Source organism: Zea mays, chromosome 1 (assembly GCF_902167145.1).
Source record: "Zea mays cultivar B73 chromosome 1, Zm-B73-REFERENCE-NAM-5.0, whole genome shotgun sequence".
Classification (NCBI taxonomy): domain Eukaryota; kingdom Viridiplantae; phylum Streptophyta; class Magnoliopsida; order Poales; family Poaceae; genus Zea; species Zea mays.
In genome coordinates this window covers 82,370,891-82,398,419 of record NC_050096.1, presented here as the reverse complement: position 1 = coordinate 82,398,419, position 27,529 = coordinate 82,370,891, and the positions used below count along the sequence as shown (strand labels likewise).

Sequence of the window (27,529 nt, the reverse complement as noted above, 5' to 3'; positions counted from 1 at the left end):
ATGCTCAGGTCTTCGTCGTGTCCTTCTTCAGCAACGAACAGGTATGCCCGTCTCTTCCCTTCCCCTCTTGCTCTATGAAACCTTTGGAAGTGGAGGAGGCGAGGGATGGGGGTCTTTGATTTGCTGTATATGGTACCAGTGTGTTCATAAAAAATATTATACGAAGAGTGGAGACAACCAATAAAAAATCTTGAGATCTTTTTGGTGGATAATTTACGTGGGTATTGTTGTGAGCCGTCGCAACGCACGGGTAACCGACTAGTCTATACTATACTTAAAGCACCAGTTTCAACAATCGTCCCGCGTCATCTTTTTACGAATAACTCCTCATAGATATTTCAAATTAATCCGTTGGACGTCTATAGATGGCCAAATGATGGCCCGGCACGGGCTAGACGTCCGCGGGCCACAACTCTGGTCCAGGCACATCATGCTGGCATGATGACTGTGCTGGGACAGCCCGTTAGCCCATCGGCCCATTTGATTAAATCAGCGTAAATTGTTAAAAAATAGTGTAAGAGGTAGGGTTCGAACCAGGCCCTGATGGAACAAAGGCGGGAGACACTGGGTGAAGCTGTCTAACCAGTAGAACATCATGCTTAGATATTTATAATATTGAATATAAATCGTATATTTGTATATACGTTCTTTTGTAAAATAAAAAATATATAATCGTGTCGGGCCGGGCCAGCACTATGGGCCGAGGCTACAGCCTAAACACGGCACGACGTTCTTGGCTCTTGCAAGCATTAGGTCGTTTTTAAGGCCACATTGGCGCAATGGACTCCATACTGTTTGAGCTTGCTGAATTGGATGGAGCAACAATAATTTGTCACACTAACAGTAAAATGAAAGGTTATTTATTGGTTTTAAATGTTAGTAATTGCTACGAAGTAGCATAATTTATATGGAGTGCATCCAGTTTTTATTGATGCCTGACTTTAGCAATCACTCCATATTTTGATCTATCTTTTTTATAAGTTTGAGTTTATGTGACTTATTTTAGAAACTTGAGCTCACAAACTTTCTCTTATTTGGTCTCTATATGGTGGAATTATGTCATTTTATAATCTCTGTTCGTTCAGTCAGTCGTTGTGAACTCTCTTCTAATCGCTCACTTTATTGGTCGTGTTTACCAAGACATATTGCATGCACTACCGGAATCCGGGCCTTTACCGAGTGCCAGCAGCTTTGCCAAGTGCTTTTTATCGGGCACTCGGCAAAGCCGACTTTGCCGAGAGCCGCACTCGACAAAGTCCTACGCTCGGTAAAGATCCTATTTACCGAGTGCAGGACACTCGGTACAGCCAAGCACTCGGCAAAGACGGCTTTGCCGAGAGTCAAACACTCCGCAAAGATGGCTCTCGGCAAAGGGCCGTTAGCGGCTGTCTACAGCTGACGATCGTCAGTCTTTGACGAGTGCCAAATATTGGGCACTCGGCAAAGGACGCTTTGCCGAGTGTCTTCTCTAGACACTCGGCAAAGTATATTTTTATTTTGTCTCCCAAACTTTTTGTGGTATGTTCCTACACTATGTAGACCTATATGTATCATTTGTGCACAATTATAACAGAGTTTTCAATCGTTAGTAGATTTAGTTTGTTTATTTGAATTTCTTCGGAAAATTCAGATTTGAACTGCAGGTCACTCGAAACTTGGAAAACCGTGCATGCAAAAATGATATCCATGCTACTTAGCACAAGTTACGATCGATTTCAGGAGCGGACTGGAAACTTCGAGCACCATGCTCACTCAACATGACCGTGAACTTGCCATCCAGGTGTTTAAAAATTGTATAAAACACAAACAAAGTCAGAAAATCATAAAACCTGTCCACGTGTCATGATATCATATGTAGAGGTTGTGATAAAAATTTGAAAAAGTTTCGAGAAAGCTGTAACGCACTATGTGTACAAACCTAAGAGATCCACATTGAAACTCTATGATTTCATGTGTAGTCCTCTTAGGTTTCTACACATAATGTCTCACAACTTTCTCCAAACATTCTAAATTTTTATCACAGACTCTACATATGATATCATGACACGTGGGCAAGTTTCATGATTTTCTAAGTTTGTTTGTGTTTTATAAAATTTTTAAACAGCTGGATGGCAAGTTCACGGCCATGTTGAGTGAGCATGGTGCTCGAAATTTCCTGTCCGCTCCTGAAATCGGTCGTAACTTGTGCTAAGTAGCATGGATATCATTTTTGCATGCACGGTTTTCCAAGTTTCAAGTGACTTGCAGTTCAAATGTGTTTTTTTTTCGAAGAAATTCAAATAAACGAACTAAATCTACTAGCTATAGAAAACAATTTTCTAATTGTCTCAAAATGGTACATGTAGGTCTATATAGTGTAGGAACACACCACAAAAAATTTGGTAGGGAAAATAAAAAAATAAAAATGTACTTTGCCGAGTGTCCAGAGATGACACTCGACAAAGAATCCTTTGCCGAGGGTCAACTGAGTGGCACTCGGCAAAGTATAGGGAAATAATCTTTGCCGAGTGTCACCCGGGGGACACTCGGCAAAGAGGACTTTGCCGAGTGCCGAATCATGGGCACTCGGCAAAGTATATTTTTAAATTTAAAAAAAAATCTTTGCCGAGTGCCACATCGCGGGCACTCGGCAAAGAAGCGACACTTTACCGTCCGCAGCCTCTCCTTCTCCTCTATCACTCTCACTCACAACACTCACCGCTGCCGCCTCCCCGCCCAGTCTCACCTGCCGCCGCCTCCCCGCCGGTGACGCGCCTCCCCGCCGCGCCTCCCCGCGCCCGCTACCGCTACCGCTGCCGAGCCGCCCACACCCGCGCCGCCACGCCGCAGTGCCCCGCGGCACCCGCGCCGCCATGCCCCGCGCCCGTGCCTTGCGCCTGTGCCCGCACCGTGCCCCGTTGTGCTCGCGCCGTGCCCCCGCCCGCCTGGTCGCCGTGCCCTCGCCCGCCCGCCAAGCGCTGTAATCCATCTCCCGCCGCCGCGTGTCGTGTCGTGCCGCGCGCCCGTGCCCGCCGTGCCCCACGCCCACTGTGCCCCGTGTCGCGCCGCCGTGCCACTCGTCGTGCCCCTCGCCCGCCCCCGCCTTGCCCACGCCGCCGTGCCCCTCGCCCGCCCCCGTCGTGCCCCTCGCCCTCACCCGCGCCCCTCACCGTGCCCCCGCCACCAACGTCGCGCGCCACCACCGCCGCCGGAGGCCGCCTCCTCGCGCGCTGCCACCGCCGCCCGGCCACGCCACACGTACCATCGTCGCCCCCACGCGAGGTATAAACTTTTTATGCGTCAATTTTTATTTATTATTGATTAGATGATAGAATGTATAAATCATGTAAGCCGAGGTCACCCAACCATTTATATAGTCGCGCCCGAGGTCACCATGTAGTTGTCGATCTACCAAGTTATTCGCATCTCCATCATGAAGCATTGTGATGGCTTGCAATGGAAAATAAGAAATGTGACAACTGCTAGTAGTGTATACTTTAGGTGAATTGCTTCTTACTATGTGCATGTCAGCCATCGTGCTGTTAGTTTTATTTGCAGGTTTTAAAAACCTCAACGTACAGGGGAGGTGCTGTCGATTTTTTTTGTATTAACAGACTTGTGTTTCTTTTTTACAGAGAAGATACTTGTCTTCCTAGTCGCTGCGGGTCTGCCTGCACCGCGTCGCGTCACCACTGCACCGACCCGCCATAGCCCCACTAGCCTGACTCCACCGCCACCCTAGGTATAACCTCTATTTCCGCATCATGGTCGTAGATCACGTAACCCAGTTAGGCGTCTCCCGTTCGAAAGAGATACGGTGTAGATATGCAGATCTTTGCATATCTACAAATGTATCAGTTTCGAATTGTCCACGTTTTTTGGACAGCCCGCGGTTGCGTAGATGGTGTTAGTTTCCATGCTCTACTCCGGTCCGAGACAGAGTTTCGGCGTCACCTCCCTGTTGTTCTCTGGACAGTACACTCTACCTGCCAGGACGTGTATCCGGAGAACAGCGGGAAGGTGCTGCCGAAATTCTATCTCGGATCGGAGTAGAGCATGGAAACTAACTCCATCTACGCAACCACGGGTGGGATTAGGACCTATCCTCACCTATTAGAAGGTAGGAACGTAGTGTACATGCATTACATGTCTATATGAAACTATACTCGGTTATATATGTTAGAGGATGGAGGACCGTGAGTGGATGTACACGGGCCGCGTTCGATGTAATGATGTCACCCCTGAATGGATTAGGAAGACCGATGCTTTCGTGGAACGGGCATTTGGCGAAGCTGCTAAAGGAGCTAGTCTAGTCCCTTGTCCGTGCAACAAATGTGCCAACAGGAAAAGGAAAACAAAGAAGGCCATGGTAGAACATATTTGGAAGAATGGATTTACGCCGGACTATACTCGGTGGATCTTCCATGGTGAAGCGCATCGCACAAGAGAGGAGGTGGTGAGACAACGCGTCGAGGATTACGATGCTGATGCCGGGGTAGCGGACATGTTGAACGACTATCACGAGGCACAGTTCGCCGAAGGACGTATGGAGGACGAGCCGGAGGCGACCGCAAAGGCATTCTACGACATGTTTGACACGGCACAGAAACTCCTTCACGGCAAGACAAAGGTTTCTCAACTGGATGCCATTGGGTGTATAATGGCGTTCAAGTCGCAGTATAGCATGAGTCGAGACGCCTTCGATGGTTTGTTGACAGTTATTGGCAGCCTTCTTTCGGAGGATCACGTTCTACCAAAGAGCATGTACGAGGCACAGAAACTCCTTCGTGCACTCAAGATGACGTATGAGCAGATACATGCTTGTCTGAAGGGCTGCGTCCTATTTAGGAAAGAACACACTGATGCAAAGTACTGTCCGAAGTGTAAATCGTCTAGGTTCATGGAGGTAGACTCTGGTGATGGACAGAAGAGGCAGCTCGACATCCCCGTGACAATCCTACGCCACCTTCCATTCATACCGAGGATCCAGCGTCTATTCATGACAGAGGAATCCGCGAAACAGATGACATGGCACAAAAAAGGCAAACGATACAATCCTGACAAGATGGTTCACGCATCCGATGGTGAAGCATGGACCCACTTTGATGCCATTCACCATGAGAAAGCCAAAGAGGCTCGTAATGTTTGTGTTGTGCTGGCCACAGATGGGTTCAATCCCTATGGAATGACCGCTGCCCCATACACATGTTGGCCCGTGTTCGTTATCCCCATCAATCTCCCCCCGGGCGTATGCTTTCAAAGACAGAACATAGTCGTGTCGTTGATAATTCCTGGACACCCGGGGAATAAAATGGGCGTGTACATGGAGCCTTTGATTGATGAATTGGTCCATGCTTGGGAGGAAGGGGTATGGACGTACGACCGAGCTATGAAGACAAACTTCAAAATGCATGTTTGGTACTAGTACTCCATGCATGACTTTCCGGCGTATGGGCTATTTTGCGCCTGGTGTGTTCACGGTAAGTTCCCATGCCCAGTTTGCAAGGAAGCTCTTAGGTTCATTTGGTTGAAGAAGGGTGGCAAATATTCGTCATTCGATAAACATCGACAATTTCTCCCTCCTGACCATGCATTCTGATTAGACATCAAGAACTTTACGAAAGGTGTCGTGGTGACAGACCGCCCACCTGCAATGATGACTGGTGCCGAAGTTCGCCAACAGATAGATGGTCTCGTGGCCAACCCAGAAGGTGGTTTTGTGGGATATGGTGAGCAACATATGTGGACACATAAGTCGGGCTTGACTCGGCTCCCCTATTATGATGACCTGCTCCTTCCACACAACATTGATGTGATGCACACTGAAAAGAATGTCGCCGAGGCACTTTGGGCAACAATTATGGAGATTCCTGATAAGTCAAAGGATATCGTAAAGGCAAGAGTGGATCTGGCAGAGTTATGTGATAGACCAAACCAAGAGATGAAGCCACCTAGTGGTGGAAAGACATGGAGAAGGCCTAAGGCCGATTTCGTCCTGAGCAGGGCCCAGAGGAAGGAAGTACTACAGTGGATCAAGATGTTAATGTTCCCTGATGGGTATGCAGCTAACCTTAGTAGGGGGGTGAACTTATCTACTCTGCGAGTCTTAGGGATGAAGAGTCATGACTTCCACATATGGATTGAAAGAATTCTTCCGGCGATGGTTCGAGGCTATGTCCCTGAGCATGTCTGGCTAGCGCTTGCAGAGTTGAGCTATTTCTTCCGCCAGCTTTGTGCAAAAGAGTTAGCTCGGACCATGATTGCAGACTTGGAAAGGATGGCACCCGTGTTACTGTGTAAGCTGGAGAAGATCTTTCCACCCGGCTTCTTCAATCCAATGCAACATTTGATTCTTCATCTCCCGTATGAGGCACGAATGGGGGGGCCCGTGCAGGCACATTGGTGCTATCCAATCGAGAGATGTCTAAAGACTATCCGAAAGAAATGTAGAAATAAATGTAAAATCGAGGCTTCCATTGCAGAGGCATACATACTGGAGGAGGTGTCAAACTTCACAACAACTTACTATGGTGACAAACTGCCGAGCGTGCATAATCCACCCCCTCGTTACAATGATGGCGGCAATGAATCGAACCTCAGCATTTTTCGAGGGCAACTCGGAAGCGCGAGTGGTTCGACCACCAAGACCCTGAGACATGAAGAGTGGCGCCATATCATGCTATATGTATTGACCAACCTTGAAGAGGTGACGCCATACATGGAGCAATTTCTTCATGAATTCTGGCGTCGATCAAGGGACCCAACTCCACAGGAATATGATACCCTTCTTAGAAAGGGTGCGGGAAATGGATTGCCCGATTTCATTTCCTGGTTTAAACATAAGGTACGTGCTTAGTTTGTCATTTGAAGTTGCTCTTACGTGCGAATAATATAACAATCTAGCGTGTTTGAACTTGCAGGGCCAAAGAGAGCCGTCTATGAGTGCCAAGTTGAGACAAGTAGCCAATGGCTTTGCCTATAGGGTCAGGAAATTTTCTGGGTATGACGTCAATGGATACCGTTTTCGCACAACAAGCTACGACCAAAGTCGGCCCAATCGAAAAACCACGTGTTCTGGAGTCTTTACGCCCGGGCTTGACGAGGTCGAGTATTATGGAAGAATTGAAGAAATATATGAACTCAATTTTTATGGTTCCAAACCTCTTACTCCAGTGATATTCAAATGTCATTGGTTTGACCCTGAAGTTACGAGACGGACACATTCTAATATTGGGCTAGTCGAAATTCGACAGGATTCCACCTTACCAGGAGACGATGTCTATATTGTGGCCCAACAGGCCACACAAGTGTATTATCTTCCATATGCGTGCCAAACGAAACAACATCTTAAGGGTTGGGATGTTGTGTATAAGGTATCACCGCACGGTAAATTACCTGTTCCAAACGATGAAGATTATAACTTAGACCCGGACACATATGACAGAGAGTTCTTCCAAGAAGATGGGCTAGAAGGGCGATTTGAGATAGACTTAACCGAAGCGATCGGAATGGAAGTAGATATTGAAATGGTTGTTGATGAGGAGGAGGATGAGGTGCAAAATGAGAATGACTTAGGGTCTGTTTTGTTGGGCTGTGGCTGTGAAAAAAGTTGTTGTGGGCTGTGAGCTGTGAGAAAAGCAGCTGTAGGCTGTAAGCTGTTAAAAAGCTAAAACCCGTTTGGTGGAAACCACTAAAAGTCGTTAAAAATTCTTCGATATATGTTTTCACAGTTCCATCCGAAAAGCCACTAAAAGCAGATCCAGGGGTGCTTTCAGATTTGCACTACGAGAAAGACGGCTTTTAGAAAAAGCTGCTTCCTGGATCCAGCCCTTTGGTTGGCTTTTGGCTTTTAGGGGGCAAAAGCCAAAGCCAAAAGTCAAACCAAACACACCCTTAGAAATGCTTGAAGGCAATGCCAATGACGAAATTGCGCCTTCAGATGGTGTTGACTATGAAATGGTTGATAGTGATGATGACACTTATGATCCAGCTAACCCGGACACATATGAAGATTATTTTTAATCGATGTAATGCTATATTTCATTTATTTTGCATATGTTTCTAAATACATATTTTTTTATCTGTGCTTAATTGCTTACTCTTAATTGCAGGTTGTTGGACAAAGATGGTGGGCGGTGGGACGAGGACGAGGAGGGGGAGGGGGAGGGGGAGGAGGAGCACCCGTAGGACAGAGGAGGAGGCGCAACAGGACGACGCCGTACAACAGCAGGTGGAGCAGCAAGCCGCTGTCGATGCGGCGCAGCAGGACGACGATGATGCGGCGCAACAGGACGACGACGACGCCGCCGCTCAGCAGGACGTCTCAGGTTCTGGCTCCTCAGGTTCGAGGAGTATCTACCTACGAGGTCCCGCGAGTCTCCCTCAGCGACCCATACTTCGTGACAGACGTCCGCTGATACGACCCGATGGAGAGAGGTAGGTAACTTTAGATGTTGTTGCTGCTTTTTCATATTATATGTTCAAATTAATAATAGAAACTAATACTTTATCTAAATCACTTGGACAGGTCTTGGATGGTTTTGGAGACTGCAGGGGGTCACGACCGCAACCCCAATGGTATCCTCGGCCTTCTATGCAGGGAACACTTCCCTGGACTTGTCGAGTACGCCGGAGTGACGAGCCCAGCATACACCTTCGACCACTACGCCGTCGCTCCTGATGCAGTAGATCGGGACGGCAGACAATTCAACAACAAGGCGGAGCGGGTGAAGCAAGAGTTGTGGGTAAGTCTTCCTCGCACTATATTGTTTAATAAGTCGCATTTGTTGCATATTCTTGAAATAATGTATGGATACATCGTCTTTGTATGTAGGATTTCTTCAGATGCGAGGCTAGATACGAGGCCAGGGCGGATGTGGTGGCTACCACGAGTTGTAAGAAGCTCGTCGTGGACATGCACTACGAGGCACGCATCCAGGCCATCATCACTTACCATGGCTCCGTCCTTGGGGAGAAGGTGAGCAAGAAGGACGCCCGAACCATGTCGTTGACTCCGGACCAGTACTTGCAGGTAAATACAAAACTTTATTATTGGTACTAAATATGCTTAATTTTATCTTCTGATATGCCATGTACTTGTATTTCTTTAGATGATTCCTCATTGGTGCGCCGCGCATCCTGAGTGCTGGGAGCAGATGGTGCAGAGGTGGTGCACGGCTGAGTGGGACGAGGCGCACAATGCTAGCCGGGAATGGCGTTTGATGATGCAAGGTCCCTCCCACCATCAAGGCAGCCGCAGCCTGGGCAAATACGCGGAAGCATGGGTACGTGCCCTTTTTTATTTAGGTATATAACTTTCGATTAGACATGATTTCTAACTATCTTGTTGGTTTTCTCGCAGTCGGCGGCACATGGTGGCGCGCCTTGCTCCACGTTCTTGGCATATGCTATGGCCCACAAGGGGAAGGCGACGTCCGACGTCACCTACAACCCGGATGACGGGCCCGAGGCATACACCAACCCCGCCGTCCACAGCCGCCTCAGTGAGTACACCGCCATGGCCAAGGAAGTCCATGGGCCAGATTACGATCCGAGGACCGAGGACATCGACGGAGATGTCCTCATGAGGGTCGGAGGAGGCAAGAGGCATGGGCGGTACTGGATTGCCGACGGGGCAATCGACTCGTCCTCCACTCCCACTCTCTCTCAGGTGCGAGCAAGGAGCACGAGCGCGAGCCCAGCCATACGACCTCGGCAGGATAGCTCACAGCATCGTATCTAGCAACTCCAGGTTATTCCTTATCTATTCATCATTCATTGATTATTATATATCTTCTCTTTGCATTATCGTAACATTAGGGCAAAATATTACAGACTCAGCTAGATGATGAGAGGAGGCAACGTGAGGAGCTGGAGAAGAGGATGGCGGAGATGTTCGCGTACATGCAGAGCCTTGGCGCCGCACAGGGTCGTGCTCCACCACCACCATTGTTCCCTGCAGCTGACCCTACTGAGTTCGCTACTCCTGTGAGTATCAAAATTTAGTACTGCATGATATATATTCATATGTTCTCACACATGCAATCTCTTCTCTGTGCAGGGTCAATCGGCGGCGTCGAACAACCCTCACGTTTCATCCAGCCCTTCGCCGAACCAGTCCAGATGCCCACCTCGTTGATGACCTGTTTTGTGATGATCCAGACTTATATTCGTGAGTGTTGGTGATGTTAGTTATACTTGGTCTTGTGAGATACTTAGTGAGACTTATGTGCTGTGAAACCTGATTTATGTGGTGATATTTGTGATATATATGGTGTTGATGATAAATGTGTTGATTCTGTGATGCGAATATATATAATGTGCTGTGAATGATATATATCTTTTGTTTGTTTGGATGGAACAGCAAAAACAAATAAAAAGGGACTTCCTGGTCACTTTGCCGAGTGTAACACTCGGCAAAGGGTATCTTTGCCGAGTGCTATGACCATGGCACTCGGCAAAGGAGGACACCTAGGAATCGATAAAGCCTTCTTTGCCGAGTGTTGTGGTCAAGACACTCGGCAAAGAAGCTACCTTTGCCGAGTGCCGCCCGGCGCACTTGGCAAAGGGACTGGCAAAGGGGCCCACTGGAGGACTCTTTGCCGAGTGCCAATCCACTAGACACTCGGCAAAGAAGCCTCCTTTGCCGAGTGCCTACTAGAGCTCTCGGCACAAGGACTGGCGGTGGGGCCTACTGGAGCCGTCTTTGCCGAGGGCCATGGCAGAAGACACTCGGCAAAATTGGCCTCTTTGCCGAGTGCCGAGGAAGACACTCGGCAAAGGATCCGTCACCGTCACTTGGCGCCGTGACGGCGACTTTTCTTTGTCGAGTACCAAATGGCACTCGGCAAATTCTTTGCCGAGTGCCCGACAAAAAGTACTCGGCAAAGAGGCCGTTCCCCATGTACAGTTCGCCGAGCGTTCTTTGCCGAGTGTTACACTCGGCAAAGCCTTTGCCGAGTGTTTTTTGGGCTTTGCCGAGTGTCTGAGACACTCGGCAAAGGAGCTGTGTCCGGTAGTGATGGAGTAAACAATAACATCAGTTAGCCAAATCAAAAAAATATTATACGAAAAGCGGAGACAATCAATAAAAAATCTTGAAATTTTTTTGGTGGATAGTTTACGTAGGTATTATTATAAGTCGTCGTAACGTACGGGCAACCGACTAGTCTATCTTAAAACAAATGTAAAACTCTCCCTATTTTCAATAATTTGAAAAGGTCAAAACCTTGCGAAAATTGAACTACGAAAGTTGTTTCTAGAAAAACAGCTCCTGATTCTTGTTTCATTGTCTCTGTTGTTTAGCAGGGGAATCACTTTACAAAAGCTGAACTATACACATCCATATCAGTGACGGCTTTGTCAGCCATGCACTCTGTTGATGTTTAGCGGGTGTGTCATCAAATTATCAGCACTATAGGGGCTTGTTTGGTCAAGCCCTACTAGTATATTTCAGCGAAAATATGTACCCATCAAGTCTACATTGCAGAGCCGCCGCGAAAGAGAAAATTTGGAGCATCCTTAGAACAAAAGCGTTCTATTGTTTTTGAACTGAAATATCGGAAGATATCCATGTTTTATTCATAGTTCTTTTCTCAAACTCAAAGCATCATAGATTACTAGTATAGTGCCTGTGCGTTGCGATGGCGACGACAAGTAAATTGTTCGATAAAATGTTAGTTCACAATGATTACAATGTTCTGTGACGATTTGTTAGGGTGAAGACAGACAATTTACATTGGCAATACTTTCTTAAGAAGGAAGTTGAATAAGCAGAGGGAGACTGGTATTGCAGTGAAGAAGCAAGAAAGTAAGAAAAGGGATGCAAAAGTAACCACCTACTGTTTGTCCCCACAACAAATACAAGCGTGAAGTATGGGGAAGTCGTTGAATGTATCATAAAGAGCATAACAAAAACATGCAGAATAATCATCCATCAATTCTTTAAAAGAAATTATGTAAAATATAATTAAATGTGCCCATTTTAACTCAGAATACCGAATACAGATGTTAGATACACAAGTTACAGAAGTCGTTAAAAAGTTGTGCCCTTCACAGTTTCAAAGAGAAAAACAAAATATGGCAACATTTAAGCAACGAACAGGCATAACTTTATGCATAAACTACCCACATGAGTAGCGCCCAACCAAGCTCCTTAAGACGAGTATTTCTGTCTATCTCAAGCATTGCACACATAGCAACATCAGCTGCAGTGCCCTGTGTTGTTAAAAGAAAATAATTTCAGCACAAAACTAATTTTCCAACAACGAGATGCAATAGAAAGTAACCACCTGTACAGGAGCATTGATAGCAGCATGCTTAATGTGACCTCTTTGGCCAAAAGTCGCATGAGCCATATTTAGAAAACGGCGTGTCGCATGAGCCATATTTAGAACACGGCGTGATCGCCAAAGCAAAGTATAAAATTCACACTTCTCATGTGCTAGCTGTTTCTGTTTCACTTGCCAAGCCAGAACCTTCTTTCTATTGCTATACCAGAGTTTTGGTGTATCTTTTGCTTCCTTAACAAAAATCTGACAAGAGAGAAAGGGTTACAAGAGCCCATGAAGGCTACATTCCTTGTAAACATCGCTACTCAACAAGTTTGTTGTTTTCAGGTTTCTGGCTGACCAGCACAAACCAATCCAAAGGCCAAAGCTCATATTTAAGTGTAATGAACACTAAGGTTGATTGTTGCTTAATTTAGAGCTATGTTTTTTTGACAAGTTTGTACCTTCCTACGTTTTTCCGTATGCAATGGAGAGATTTAGCATCTTATAGCTTTTCTCCTCTCAGTGCCAAAAGCATCCTACATCACAAGAAAAAGCATTAAAGTCCATTTTGTTCCATACACGCCATGTATATTTTCATGCTAATAATATTTCATAGATCCATATCCATAATTAACCCCACAGTGTACAAGTTCTGGACCAGACGACATGGAAGGTATAAGAAAAAAGAAAAAAAATTGTATGTGTGTGGAAGTGCAGTACAAAAGCTAATAACCTGGTAGTGAACATAATTTTAACATTTAGAAGGAATCAACAGAATTCTCAAAAACACCATTAAAGGTCGGTCATGTTGCTGGCTCAAGAACCAGAGAAAAGTTACAATTCAACATGACCGTGACGTGCGCCCGACCATGACACCTATGTATCTTCAACTGTAGTATAATGTGGAAAATGTAAAAATGCAAATGATCAGCAACGACAGCATAGTTAAAAAAAGGATATCTTGAAATAACTTCCATGTTGCATAGTCAAATGTCCTATCAAGTCCATTCCGACCCTTGTAGCACAGATGGGGCATGCCTGAAAGGGCATTTTAGCAAACTCCATAAGTTTTTGTTGTCTAAATCTATTATGTAGGATGATCTTAGTTGTGAAGGAGGCTAAATAGCAAACACTGATTTCATCATGCCCTAAAAAATAAGAAAAGATGCGATTAATCCATCTGTTACAAGTTTGCAGCAGTCCTCAGAACAGAGAAAGAAGATTTCAAGCCTAAAAAAGTACAGATTTATCAAATGGAAAGGAAATACTGTAAAGGGTAAAGAGCTGGATTGCTGGAAGGCAGCAATGAATCTGACAGAAATGAAAAGAGACAACGCACCAAAGTTTTCTTCAAGTCTCAGCAAGCAGAGACAAACGATTGGTATGGCATCGAAAAAGAAACTCTGGATTGTACAGTACCCCGAATGAGCTAAAAATATTGTCGTAGCACAAGGAATGAAAAAGGCACCCATGTTTGTGCAATGTTGAAGAGATGTGTGAGATCTATGTCAATCACATTTTGCAGTGGTTGGTCCTGATTAGTTTTGTGCTTCTGCTAGGACAAGAAAAGCCAGGGTAGTAAACAATACCCTACTAAAGCTTGGCAGCAAATGGAAAGAACCCAATGAGCTATATTACTATATATCATATCTCCAAGATAGGTGAGTATATGTCCACTGAGGCTTGAACACAGATACGGCAGAGGCGCAAACAGCATCGAGATAAAAAAACAAATGCACAAGGCTTTTCTGCTTCTAATTGCATTGGCCAGTTACCACTTAATATACTGATAGTAATAAAACATTATATTAGCGAGAAGGCACAAATTTATAGTACAAAAAATTCACACAGATGTAGATATAAATAAGAAAGCCTAAGAAGAAACATGATGAGCATTTAACTGACATGATCACTACTCATCTTTTAATTCACGGTGATCCCTATTATTGGTGCAAGTGATCTTACCTTCCTGCTCCTCTTTTCAGCCCTCATCCTTATCTGTACACCTCTGACCCTCCTCACTTTTCTGTCATTGCCTTTACCTTCTTGAAAAAAAAATAAGCTTTTTATCTGCTTTGCCTTATATTTCATATGGCTGCCATTGGTGCTGAACTTGTTGCGCTACTACTTGGCCCAGGGAGTTGCAACCTGCAGCAGCTGCTCCTTATTACTTTGGTGAGTTGGAGGAGGCACTTATCCATGGCACTCGTACTTCTGTCGATCACAGCATGATTGGAAGTGATGTGGACACAGAGATTAAGAGTAAGATTGCCTTTTTTTTCTCTGCACCTCTCTCCTTTAATCCAAAACCTTAACCACCAGTGGAATCGGCTTCTTTCTTGCTTGCTTTCTTTGCTGCCCTCCCTCCCTACAACTACAACACCACAGTAGATAAGCACAGGGTAGCATGGCTTGGCTTTTGCCTGGCCAAGCACAGAATAAGATTCCTACACTGGTAATCAGCTATAAATTGGAATTAAGATTCCTACACTGGTAATCAGTGTTGACATATTAGACCTAAAATTAGGTCAACCAGGTATCTAAGAAAAGATCATTATTGATCACTCAAGACTTATTTACTTTGTTGAATCCCTCTAGCAAAAGGACCCAAGACATTTCCATCTTTAGGAATCCCTCTAGAGCATATCTGGAAACCCTCAAAACTCATTTTTTTTCTTCTCGTATTGTGACTGCTAGTGAAGAATCCCAATTTTCCAGACACAAATAGTCCAGTCCCTTCATATCATGGATTGAAAAAAATCAAGGTACCTTGGAATCAAGTTGCTCTTGAAGTTTTTAGTTAAGTACTTATTCAAATGAAATGTTGTGCTTATGCATGATTTTTTACTCCCTTTACCTGAACTTATGGCCCTTTATGTTGTATCAGGAATTTTCTTTATGATGTTGGGCATTGTAAGGAATTTTCTTTATGATGTTGGGCATTGTAATGTTCATCCCTGGGTTCTACTACACAAGGATTGCCTACTATGCATACAAAGGTTACAAGGGCTTATCTTTTTCGAACATCCCACCGATCTGAAGGAGTGTGTTGTCTGCCTGCTGGTTATGAAGTGGTGTCGCTGGTTTAAGCATCTGTCCCTGGTTATGAAGTGGCTCTATAGACACCCTTGGTCTACATCTTTCTATGGCCATTCTCTTTGAACACTCTAGAATGAACTGGTGGATGTGTACAGATAAATGCAGCCATAGTAGTGCTCCATCGCGGTTTGGCCGATTGGAAGGTCATTTGTTGTGCTAGTGTGACCATGTTCAACCGATACGCATTGCTACTTGTGCATTATTGTCGTTTTTGTCAGGGACCTTAAATCATTCTATGATAATAAGATCTCATCATTCCAATTGTGAAGAATATACTACTACCTCCAGTTTCAAATTACAATTTCAAATTATTACAAGTTGTTTAGAACAACCATAAGGTAATTGCGAAGAATATACTAATTGCTCTAGTTTCAAATTCACTAATATATCTTCGGCTACAAAAGAACAGTTGATGCATAGCATAGGGGGCAGGAATGGGGACAGATGGGATCCGAGGACCTAAGGGCTTGCTTACAGAGAAAGCTTACCTTGGCCTGAGAAGTTGCGGAAGTCATCGCTGCTTGAGCAGTGGGCTCCTTCCCACACCGGCCACCACGCGTGCGGTTGCAGCGAACCCCCGGTGGTGTCTTGTCGTCCGTTCCGGGTCAACCAAGCGCCTCTCCCTTCCGGCTTCCGCACCCGGTCGCTGTTTGCTGCCACAACAGGCTACTAAAGAATAGTTGACGAACGAACAGGCTACTAAAGAATAGTTGACGCACGAACAGGCTACTAAAGAATAGTTGACGCAGTGAAACAACTCCCATCCAGAAGTGGTGTATAGTAATTCAAATGAAAATAGAGCGTTTGCAAGCATCACCATACCTGTAATGGATTAAAATTAACTGGAATTATCTATCCATTTTGCGAATTTTCAGAAGTAGAAGAGCAAGCAAAGAATCCTGCTAGCAATGATCCAAATTCAGATTGAACATTTACTGCAAGTGAAAAGTTGTTCAGAATCAGCAGGCAAACAATATCTGAAGGGAAGATCATTCAAACTCACTTATGGCCTTCATATGGTTTTCATAAAAAGGCACTACAGGTCTAAAAAGAAATACAGACATTACTTCACGTATATCTTTCTTTTTTTGTTTGAGATCTTTTATTATAGCTTTATAGTTTAAGTTGAGAAACATTGTTAATGCCATTATATACTCTGGCGTGCTATTGTAGTGAATGGCAGAATCAAGACAAATAAGGCCAGATTTGGGCAGAAGGTAAAAATTAGCCATGTGCACAGAAGATTGAACATGACACCCTTACAAGTTTTACAACAATTTCAAAGCCTATTTGGAAGTTTGGTGTTTGGTCCAAAACACTGTAAATTACAGGCCTAGCAACTCCTCTGATCAAATCTAAAACTAGGTACTTGGTGGGGCAGTGATTTTACTTACAGATTAGTTAAAAATATTTGTAAAATTAAGCAAACCTTCTCCAGCCTAGTAACTAAAATGACAACTATTCGGGCCAGGTTTGCTCCCTTTGTTGAACTCCTTTTGCTGATTATCTTTATAAGTGAGATGCATGGATTTGATTGGTTGTTTGGAGAATTTTTAAACGAATACATCGTTCATGCATCTGTGCATACCTGGGTACATGCAGATTGAGTTGAAGGGTCGAAGCAGTTCAGAGAATTGGCAGCAGGGGAATGGAAATCATCCATTGGCTGCTCAAGTTCCATTGGCTGCTTGGTGCCAGTTGGGCAGAGCGGAGACGGCGAGCCTAGTCGAATTGGCAGCAGGGGAATGGAAATCATCCAATCCTTGGAACAGCTCTGACGCATCATCGTTGTGGACCCCAAACCATTCCAAATCCAAACCAAAAACAATATAATAATCCCTGGCACATTACAGACAGAACCATACCAGAAGTGGTGAAAGTACCCTGAACAAAACACAACAATGAATCCAGCTAGCTATGGGAACATAACTGTTAGAACAATACTCGTTGGCCACAAACACAATGACCTAGTGATAAATCATGGTGACTAAAAGAAACATGGACAATCTGTGTGGAGTTGAATGTGCTGTGATCAGTACCTACAAGCTGCAACAAAGTACAGTTAGATATAAAATAAAACATAAATTTTCTTCTGCATAACAGTTAATGTAAACATTGGCTCTCAACGATTAATATACCATCTATTCTATGCAATAACTACAGTTCCCACTGGTGAAAAATGTTGAAGGATAATATGTAATTTGTTTGACTCCATAGTTCAATGTATGACACAAGTGTCACCTATAAATTTCCCGATGAAAGAGCAGCTTGGAGTGCTTTACCATGCTCTACTTCTCAGATTGGAGGACTCATCACATACCTATAAGCATTGTATGAAATATAAATAATTTATAATTCAAAAAAGCATTCCTACCGAGTTGTTTTCCCATTTACAGTGAAGCCATTGTAAATTGGACCATAAACTGAAACAATGAGACTACAAGGTAATATTCTCTCTAAAAAGTATACACATAAAAGGGAGATGAGTATCATTACAATGGGGAAAAGATATGTAAACAAAGTATACGAAGCCATACTGTGTGCACAGGTGTCCATCGCTCACTTGCGAGCTCATAACCGTTTGGATCTTCACTGGGTGGATGAAGAATAGAGATACAAACCCACCCATCAGGATAGACTGGCGTTTCCTCAAATATTATGCATGATGTCAGAAAACATAACTGCAGATGGAGTAAATAAATACAATTGTCACTAATAAAAAGCTGACCATTTGGATGCCACATTTCAGAGGTAAATCTGACTGATGGCGGGCTGTTTGGGTAATTTTGTGGGAAGCTCATTATTGCATTGAAGTACCCCCCATCACTGCAAAGGTTGGTTATTAGTGTGTTGGCCAGAAGATAAATAAAGTACTATTTACATGACTGCATGAATGCAATGCTTCAAGATAAATACAAGGACATCAAATCAACAGTATTATGCTTGAGGTCTGTTAGTAGTGCGTAGTGTTAGCTGTTAGCTGAATTTTTTCATTCAGAACTCAGACACATGTTTAATTTCAGATTGATATGTGATGGAGCTGGGCACCGGACATGTCGCCAAGTGCCCAAGTTGATGTACTACGGTAGCCACTACAAAAAGCCAAGAAAATTCCGCCCCGCACCGATCTTTCATTGGAATTATTTCCTGGTTTTACAAATTCTTGGGCTTACAAACAAAGAATATTAAACAAATAAATTTTAGACAAGCAGCCATCAAGCATGTATTTTATCAATGAAAAATCCATAGTAGTTGAAGGAAATATGTGTTCTCATCTTGACATATCTAACTATATTGATTGTATAACATTTTGGTATATCCAAAAGTTGAATTTCATTCTCATAGCCATGGTGAGAGGCTGAGTGCATGCAAAATAATGTCACAATGGTTGTGCTTGCTAACAGAAAATGTGAAAACAAATGTGAATTTCCATCCCAATCTAATTCAAAAACATATCTAAGAAAGATGAGGTCAAGAAGTCTTGCGTGGAAGCAACCAGTATCTCACCATTCTTAGGAGTACATAAATTATTTTGAACCTGTAAAAGCAATAAAAATAAAAAAATATCAGCTATCAAAGTTGTGCTAAGGTGCTAGTACATAAAAGTAAATTTGCTCAACTTAAAAAAGAAGGAAAGCAAATGCTACCCCTATGAGAATTAAGCGCTTCAGTGCGAGCTTCCTCCGTCTGAGGGACATGCAAATTCATTTCATCTCCATCAAAATCAGCATTGTAAGGGTTTAGGGTTTATTGTAAAAGCTCTTCTTCTGCCGCTTCACCTGGGACCAAAGCATAATCGAGTAACAAAACCATATCAATTGGAATGCGGTTTTGTGCAGAGGCTGTGCACATTGTACACTGAACCAGCAAAAATAATTGAAGTTCCTGTAGGAAACTAATTAGCGTTCATTATACCTGCAGCCTTTTGTCCTGTCTAACTCTTTCTTTTAGTGGTCACGTGTAGGGCATATAGAAGTTTTCATGAGACTTGCCATTCCTCCCAAATTCAATGCCGCATTGAACAAGAAAACTTCTTTACAAATCGGGCGAGGTTTTCAGCTGTCTAATGGAGGTAAAAAAAACAAAGTAACCAGATGGTACCATACAAGATCTATTCATTCACAATGATGATTTTTCAAGCAATGCCAAAATTTTGAGATCATTGGCCTGCTGCAACTGCAATAAAGGCACGAACAGGAGTGGGCAAGTGAAAGCTTACTAATCCCCGGAAGGTCCATCTCGAGACCCACAAGCTTGAGGAGCTTGAAGCCGTCCATGTCCAGCATGTGGACGTTGCTGATCACAAGGTCAAACTGGTCCTTTTTCTCCCTCAGCAGCTCAAGGTCGTGGTTGCCTGTCCCATTGTTGTCACTGCGACATCACAAATCCGGACAATTTAGCGCATGTATAGCTGTATACAAGTCAAAGCCCCCCGGAGGAACACATTATACATGTGGAATCACTCGACTCCGAGGAAAGTTAGCGAGAACGATTTTTTCCTTACGTTGAACAAAACCAGACCACAGTGGAGATCGGAAATGGACAGCCAGAAATTGCAGGACACACAAGTGTACAGAAATCGCGCAGCTGGTGGTTGGAAAAGCTTTGGAAGATAAGATTGTTCTAAATATAGCCGTGTGCCAGCGCATGGTACAAATAAAATCGGATCGGCAGAGTCAAACCCGATTATTATTTGCAAAAGAAAGAAGATGAAACTGAGCCTGACATGACATTACATGGCAAAAAATATTTCACGGTGAAAACAATAGGAGGATGAAGTGGGGGTGGCGCATAGAGTCGGGGTTGCTATTTATGTGATGAAAAAAATGCAAAAACAGCAACCCAAATATCTCCGTAGACTTCTTGATAGTTGGTACGCGAACAACAGAAACTAAATAAAACCAAACCGAAGAGCCGAATCGGGGACAATAAAGGTGAAAAAGAACGGCAGGATGTATATACAATCCGATGAGAAGAGTAGGAAGCCAAGCATACAGGGAAGTACCATGGTACTGGCAGCGGAACAAGAGGTTCTCAAGGACCTTGAGGCAGGTCGGGTCATCGTCGACGGCGAGCACGCGCATGCCGACGGGGAACTGGTCCTTAGGTCGTGGCCGCCGCTGGCCCTTGCCTGCAGCTTCAGCTCGTCGACGGTCATCTCCGGCGGCTCCGGCTCGGCAAATCCAACAGCAGCGAAAGCCGCAGAACCAAGAAACCAAGCACCCGGATCACCCAAGGTCCCTCCTGTATGTACGCAGGTAGTAGGCAGGAAGGCAGGCTCACAAGGGCGGTTGTCTGGATCCTAGAAATCCAAGAAACGGTGGGGAAAGGCGGGAGGTCGAAGCAGGGGAGGAGAGGGAGAGCAGCACCAGGAGAACGCAGGCAGAGAGAGAGGGGCAGGCAGCAGCACTCACTCACGAGACCGTCCACCGCGATGCACTCTCTTGCCCGTGCCCTCATCCTCCCCTTCCCCCTCCACCTCCGCGGCGCCCGCGGTAACCTCGCCACGCCACATCGCGTGCGAGCACCAACCGTGGCGAGCATGGATCGAACGTCGAGGCGGGACGATGACGGCTAGCAACGCCGCGTCCATCACCGGCACCGCCACGCACGGCGTGACGAGGTCCGATGGGGGCATGGTGGTGAGGTTGAGGGGGAGCCAGCAGATCGGGCTCCAGTACGGCGACGGCTGTCGGCAGTCGCAGACTCACGCGCACAAAGCGTCGTGGGAGGGGGCGTCGCGGGGGAGGGTGGTGGGGGGCGGACAGCGGTTGTCTCGCGGAGTTGCGGCCATCGCGTGGGGGTGACAGGATGGGCGACGTGCGGGGCGAGTTGGGGCACGGTATTGCACCTGCTTGCCGGCCATGGCCGCCGTCGAGGTCATGGGATCAGAGGTTTCGTGTGGTGCGGTGAGCCACGGGGGTTACGCGGGGGAGGGGCATCGGGGGTGGAGACAGAACCGGGAATGGGAATAGGAATGAGAACGGTAGGAATGGGAATGACAGAACTAGTAATGGCAGCATACCCCTTACCTTCTTAATAGTAGTAAAGATATTACAAACTCTTTCAGTAGGAAAGAGGAACCAAACATGCCTTTCAACAGGAAAACTAATGGCACTCCTAGCTAAAGCATGAGCATCCTAATTAGATTGCCCACCTTCATGAACTAAACTTTAACCTTGTCAAAGTCTCCTGCTTAGAGTTGACTGACCACATGCTGGCAGATAGATGGCCCAAGGCCCAGCACCTACGGCAGCCCACGACGAGCTCGCCTAATCTTGTTATACTCCAGCAGCCTCTGCACGTCAGGTATCACCTCCCTGACGCCGTCGAGCGCGGCGAACCGGTCCGCCCACGCCGCCAGCAGCGGCGTCTTGGCGGGGTCGATGACCCTCACGCCACACATCACCTCAGACGCGCGCAGCCACCCGAGGAAGCCGCCTAGCACGACGTCCACGAGGCCAGCAGCGTCCCCGCCGAAGAACGCCTTGCCTCCGGAGCACTCATCGAACGCCCGCTCAAACTTCTCCAGCACGGCCACTACCTGCCTCGCCGCCGCGACCCTGTCCTCGCTCGTCCTGCCGTTGTAGACGGGTATCCAGGTGGGAAAGAGCTGCAATCCATTATCCAAGCCGCGCACAACTACCGGGGTCAGTCGACCAGTACGAAATCTGAAGTTGATTTGCAGCCGTGCAGTGCAGGGGAGGGGCGGCACGGTAATTAATACCTTGTCGTCGACGTAGGAGGCCCAGAAGCGGTCGACCGCGCGGCGGTACGGGTCGGCGGGGAGGAGGCAGGGGCCGCTGGCCGGGAAGGCCTCGTCGATATACTCCACGATGACCCGGGACTCGCAGACGGGCCTGCCGTCGTGGAGGAGCACCGGCACCTTCCCGTGCACGTGGTTGGAGGCGAGGAGGAGCTCGCTCTTGCTGTCCAGGTTGTCCTCCACGTATCGGTAGGCGAGGCCCTTGAGGTTTAGCGCGACGCGGGCCCTGATAACGAACGGGCTCGACCACACGCCGAGCACCTTCAGCTCTGGGTCTTTGTCCGCTTCTCGTCCTGCCATGGCTTGCTGTTAGAGCTTCAAGTGAGTGAGACAGTGACCTGTGAGTAGTCTGTAGTCTCGAGTTTCTTTGAACTCTGGACTATCCGTTCTGCGAACATCAGCATTCAGTCCATGGCTCCATGTAGATCGTCATCTGTTTTGGTCTTTTGGATCGGTGCGAACGTCCGGATTCGGTCCATGCGACCATGTGCATGGATCAGACGTACAGTTTGTGTACGTCATCCGTGACGTGCCCTCACTTCGACAAAAGGGCGGCCTACACGGGTAAATTTGTATTGACTTTGACTAACAGAGCGAGCATCTCTAAGAGACTAGTCAAATAGCTTGTCTAACTAAATTTTACTTATCCAATATTAAAATAACTTTTCAACAGTATCTGACTCGCTAAACTATCTGACTCTATAAATTAACTTATTCACTAGTTAAATTTGGCTAGCTACTCTGACTAGTCAAACTAAATAGATAATCTGGTAGAGTGATATGCTATATATAGAGTATAATCTTTATAAAAAGATAAATATAGAGTCAAATAGAAAGCGAAAAATAAAGAATCTCTCGAAGGTTTGAGTCTCTTTAATTTGCTTCCTAATGCTATTATTTTTAGCTGCATTCTTTATTTTTAAACTACTAGTAACTACATAACAAGAACTTTCTTCTAGAAAATGCACAACAGAAAAACCACATGTATAATTCACAACCGGTAAATGAAGGATCCAAACAGCCGACCAGAGTGGTGAATAGAAACCAATAAAATTTCTTTGCGCTTATACAATCTTGGCTTGTTTCATAATGCTACACTCAAACCTCCAAAACATTATTAAATGACACACAACAAATACATGGGCACCCACTAGTGCTTAATGTTCTCGGTGATGACCAAAGAACATAGCAAAACGTTCAAAACGGCTAGAATTCTGTTTGTAAGAAGAATATTTTAAAATCGGAAATTAAGCACTTAACCTTGGTGGGAATGAAGAGAATGCTCAAGCCAAAAACATATCAACCAACTTGTGATTGTTTTGGAAACGTTCCTAGGCCATATACGAGTCCAACGAAATAAACAGAATGCAAAACGTACACCGAAGCCTCCGTAATGATCCAAAGCTGTGTTGTTTACTCAGGTTGTTTTCACCACCCCGAACCGTATTCTAAAATGAAAATTCGATCTAAACTTACCCTGACTGAGCTAAAATTTTGTAGACACCTTCACAAGAGAGTTTCAAAGGTGTGCATAAAATTTGAGCTAAAAATATTTAGACTTCAAAGTCGGAAATGAAAATATGAATTTGAATAAGAGATTTCACAAAATAGCTCAAGAGATTGGAAAATCGTGCTCTCGGTGAATCAGCTCACACCACTTGGTGACAATGATCCTAAGAGGACCTAGCATGTTTGTATCTAGCCCAAATGCCTCCAACAACTCAGATCCTTAAAATCTCTCAAAACACCAAAACAAAGAGCTTGGGAGGAGAAATCAAAGAGACAACTTCAAGCCATCAAAGATGCAAAGGGAGATACTTCAAAAATATACCACATGAGGTCACAGTGCGATTAAGAAGACACTTTCTAAATCACAAAAACATAAGTGTCAAGTACAAGAGCACGTATAGATCTCCTAACAACAAAAACTAGAGAATAAAACACTAAAATAAGCAAGCTAAAGAGATAGATATCCCTTCTCTGCTATTTATAGAAGGTCATTCCTACCTCAACTAACCCTTGATACATAAAGTCTATCCACTCAGTCGAAGCAAAATGGCCCAACTCTTGAAGCTTTGATCTAATGACTACACACTCTTCACAAAGTTGCTTCGCCTTAACACAACCTCCATGATGATACCATGTGTTGCCTCCAATTTTCCTCGAAAACCGAGTCATCGTGCAGCTAGGGTTAAGAAGTAGACAAGGACAAAGTCGATGTTGTGGTAGTGTGTGTCGTATGCGAACATGACTAGTGCATAATAAGTTATGGAGGGAGACATTTATACTAGTTTGAAGATCAACTCCTACAATTTTTAGGCCAGCCAAGACTGTAGCTCAGCCAACCCTCTAAAGCTGCCTCTTAGGGGTGTAATTGGATCAAACACGGACGAATATTACTCGTTCTATATTTGTTTTCATAATTCTCTTTGAATTCGGATCAGATACAAATACTATTAAGTTTTGTCAGATAAGATTTGAATGGACATTGACATCTTAAATATCCAACTTTGGAATACAGATATAGATAAAGATTAGATACAGATCAGATACTGAATACCCAAACCGGATATAGATCAGATCTCAACCCTTTTAGACGGATCGAATTCGAATACTGATGAATAATATCTGTATCATTTACACCCTACTGCCCCTACGAGCGGCACCAGCGCGCGTGTCAACTGGTCGGGTGAGCTCAATAAAAAAACCAAAGAATCGTCAATGATGGGGTGTGAAGTTCATCGAAAAATAAAAACAAAGAGGTGAAAGTCATGATAGACTTCTAAAAGAAGGATGCTATGATATAGAAAATGATGAAACAAACCTCGTGATGATAGTGTCATGGGTTTGATGTCAAAGACAACATAACATAATAGAAAGAAGAGTAAAATTTTTTAATTTACTACCTCAAGGATCTTTAATTTAGAGGCTCTACTTATGTTAGTTTGTGTGCCTTTTCTAAAAATTATAGTACATATATAAGAAGAAAAACTTTGTGCCTCCACCTCGACTAATAGGCCTAGACAGACATTAAAGCCCGTTAATTCATAAGGCATGTTATGATTTTTATATAATGGCTTCATGAATTTCTAAGAATTTGAGCTTAGAATTTAATTATTTTTAGAATTAGTTATACCTAGGATTACAGTAATTATAGAAAAGTTCATAATTAGTATTTAGGCTGCAAAAAATACTCTAAAAACTCTAAAAATAATGGAAAAAATTTATCGTAGATATTTTGGAACATGGATAACATGAGTAAAGTATTGGAGTTCAAAAAAGATATATGAGAGTATCTAAAATTAGAATGCACTTATAGAAAAGTGAAAAGTTTTAAGAAAAAAGCTAGAAATATTCTTGGGAAGCTTTTAGGGAGAAGATGAACAATGAACATAATGGAATGATTTGGAGCACGAAGAAAAGATTTTGGGAATTCTAAATAAAATATATAGACCAAGAAACCTTAAATTTGAATATAGAAAAAGCAGGACATGCCAAAAGAGAGAATTGTTGTACTACACGTTTTGAAAACTTTATACACTCACAACATAGATCAAAACAACATGAAACATCACATCAATTAAGCCACCAAATTAATTTAGAAAATTTTAAAAATCTACCATTTATATAACTAGATTTACGTAAATTTAAACTATATTGGAAAACTTTATCAATATCAAAAAGTATTTCATTTAGTGTTTTCTATTTGCAGCCTAAAATTGTTGAAATTTTGGAGTTTGACACTTAGAAACTATGTTAACAACATATATTAAGTTTTATCTATGAATTTTTATTTTGGCTACCATGACCTATGTTATTAGTGTGTGTTCAAATTGTAATCTTTGAACATCTCTGCAATGTTGTACACTGTTCTTTGGTTTTGTTTCATACGTCATTATTCGTAATCAATTATGTGTTTCCAAAAAAACAACTAAGTTGTCAATCCTCGTGCAAGGGGTGCACACTAATCACTAGTAATAATCTATAATACATATGCATCAAATAATGATATTAGTCATCACTAAAGAGAAGTTGACTATGTTGAAGTACTACAAGAGGAAAAAAGTTGAGACAACATATATGACAAATAGAAGCGGTCATATCCAGAGACGACATCTATAAATGATTGTACCACCTCTTGGCAAAAGTCTGTCTTTATTAATAGTGACAGACATCATAAGATGATTGTCTTTGTTAATTATAAAATTCCAACTATGGATATCAATAGTTCCAACTAAGTAGGCATCTTTGTAAATTTATTAACATCATAAAGTTCCAACTATGGATATCAATTAACAGTTGTGAGTATCTTAAGAGACCTATTTCTAAAAAATAGCTGCATAAAAAATATTTCATAACTTTTTCACATAAAGTCAAGTAATGATGAACCTCATGTCATTATGTCAACATTATAGCCATCGACGTGATCTACATCTCTTGCAGTGGAGAGAAGTTCTTTACTTTAACTTTTTTGAGAACCAAAATACTGTTTTAAGTTCAAGGACTTCAAAACTCAAATTTTTTTTCCAAACAACCTTAGATATTGACATGGTCTATAAGAAACTTGCCGTTGTCAATACAATCTACAATGTTATAGTTGAAAAGTTTTAATTTAATGTGGTTTAAAGTTTGAAATATCTGTTTTAAGTTCTTATATTTTAAATTATAATTTTACAACTTTAAACAATCTTAAAGGTTAACATGGTTAGTTCCAAAATTATAGTGGCTAGCATGATCTAGAACTTTGTAGCTAATAAGTTTCTTTATTCAAAGTTGCTTAGAGTACTCAAAATTTTATTTTAAATTTATTTTTTTATATTTTCAAACAACATCGTAAAAAGTTGAGGCTAATATATGTTGTACATCACGAAAAACAAGCAAGAGAAGTACTACATTTTTTCGAACATATGATGGAGAAAAAAGCTAAAAAAAGGCAAAGGACGTATACATCGATCATAGAGATAGGGATAGCAACAGACACATTTTTTCAGCACCTCCTTTCATGAACTCATACACATGGGCTGGCTTCATTCCGACTTCCCGTATTTGGTCAATTAGCTTTCAATCTGCATCAAAACTTGTCGTTGAGACCTTAATTTGTGCTATTTGTTTGGACTTGCAAGATAATGATTGTGATCAAGTATAGCCTTTTTAACTGTCGAAACTCCCTCTCTGCTAACAATAAAGTGATTAAGTGAACACGTGCATCGCACCCCATATTTGTAGTATCCTTTGATGACTCAATATTTTTATGTCCTTCATTACTACAAACTATATATTTTTTATATATAGTTTTATCAGCTCGATGCTTTGTGTGGCTCTTTCTAATACTAAATCCAACTTTACCAGCATAAGTATTGTACATCTCATAAGCTTCTTTCTCCGATTCAAAAGACATTCCCACTTCATAAAT

At 43.6% G+C, this 27,529-nt stretch overlaps 1 protein-coding gene and 1 pseudogene across 2 annotated transcripts; both read right to left on the bottom strand.

Moving 5' to 3' along the window:
• Positions 1–11,937: 11,937 nt before the first annotated feature.
• Positions 11,938–21,315, bottom strand: LOC100217074 (ubiquitin carrier protein 7; annotated as a pseudogene). The gene is made up of 13 exons (NR_158644.1): positions 20,356–21,315; positions 19,570–19,721; positions 19,266–19,413; positions 18,998–19,129; positions 18,858–18,888; positions 18,079–18,176; positions 17,888–17,988; positions 16,939–17,396; positions 16,173–16,285; positions 15,839–16,016; positions 14,217–14,625; positions 12,713–12,787; positions 11,938–12,195 (listed from the first exon to the last, which is right to left on the bottom strand). The product of NR_158644.1 is annotated as a ubiquitin carrier protein 7 (transcript).
• Positions 21,316–21,363: 48 nt separating this feature from the next.
• Positions 21,364–22,464, bottom strand: LOC541846 (glutathione transferase37). The gene is made up of 2 exons (NM_001158757.2): positions 22,078–22,464; positions 21,364–21,963 (listed from the first exon to the last, which is right to left on the bottom strand). Exons 1-2 carry the CDS (start codon positions 22,414–22,416, stop codon positions 21,598–21,600), a joined length of 705 nt encoding a protein of 234 aa, NP_001152229.2. The 5' UTR covers positions 22,417–22,464; the 3' UTR covers positions 21,364–21,597.
• Between the last annotated feature and the right edge of the window lie 5,065 nt (positions 22,465–27,529).

What these genes read in the sequence shown, in the direction of transcription:
- LOC541846 (NM_001158757.2), bottom strand. Translation starts at nt 22,416, where the DNA reads ATGGCAGGACGAGAAGCGGACAAAGACCCAGAGCTGAAGGTGCTCGGC. An exon ending in CCTCCTACGTCGACGACAAG is followed by an intron (nt 21,964 to 22,077) that starts GTATTAATTACC and finishes AATGGATTGCAG; the next exon opens with CTCTTTCCCACCTGGATACC.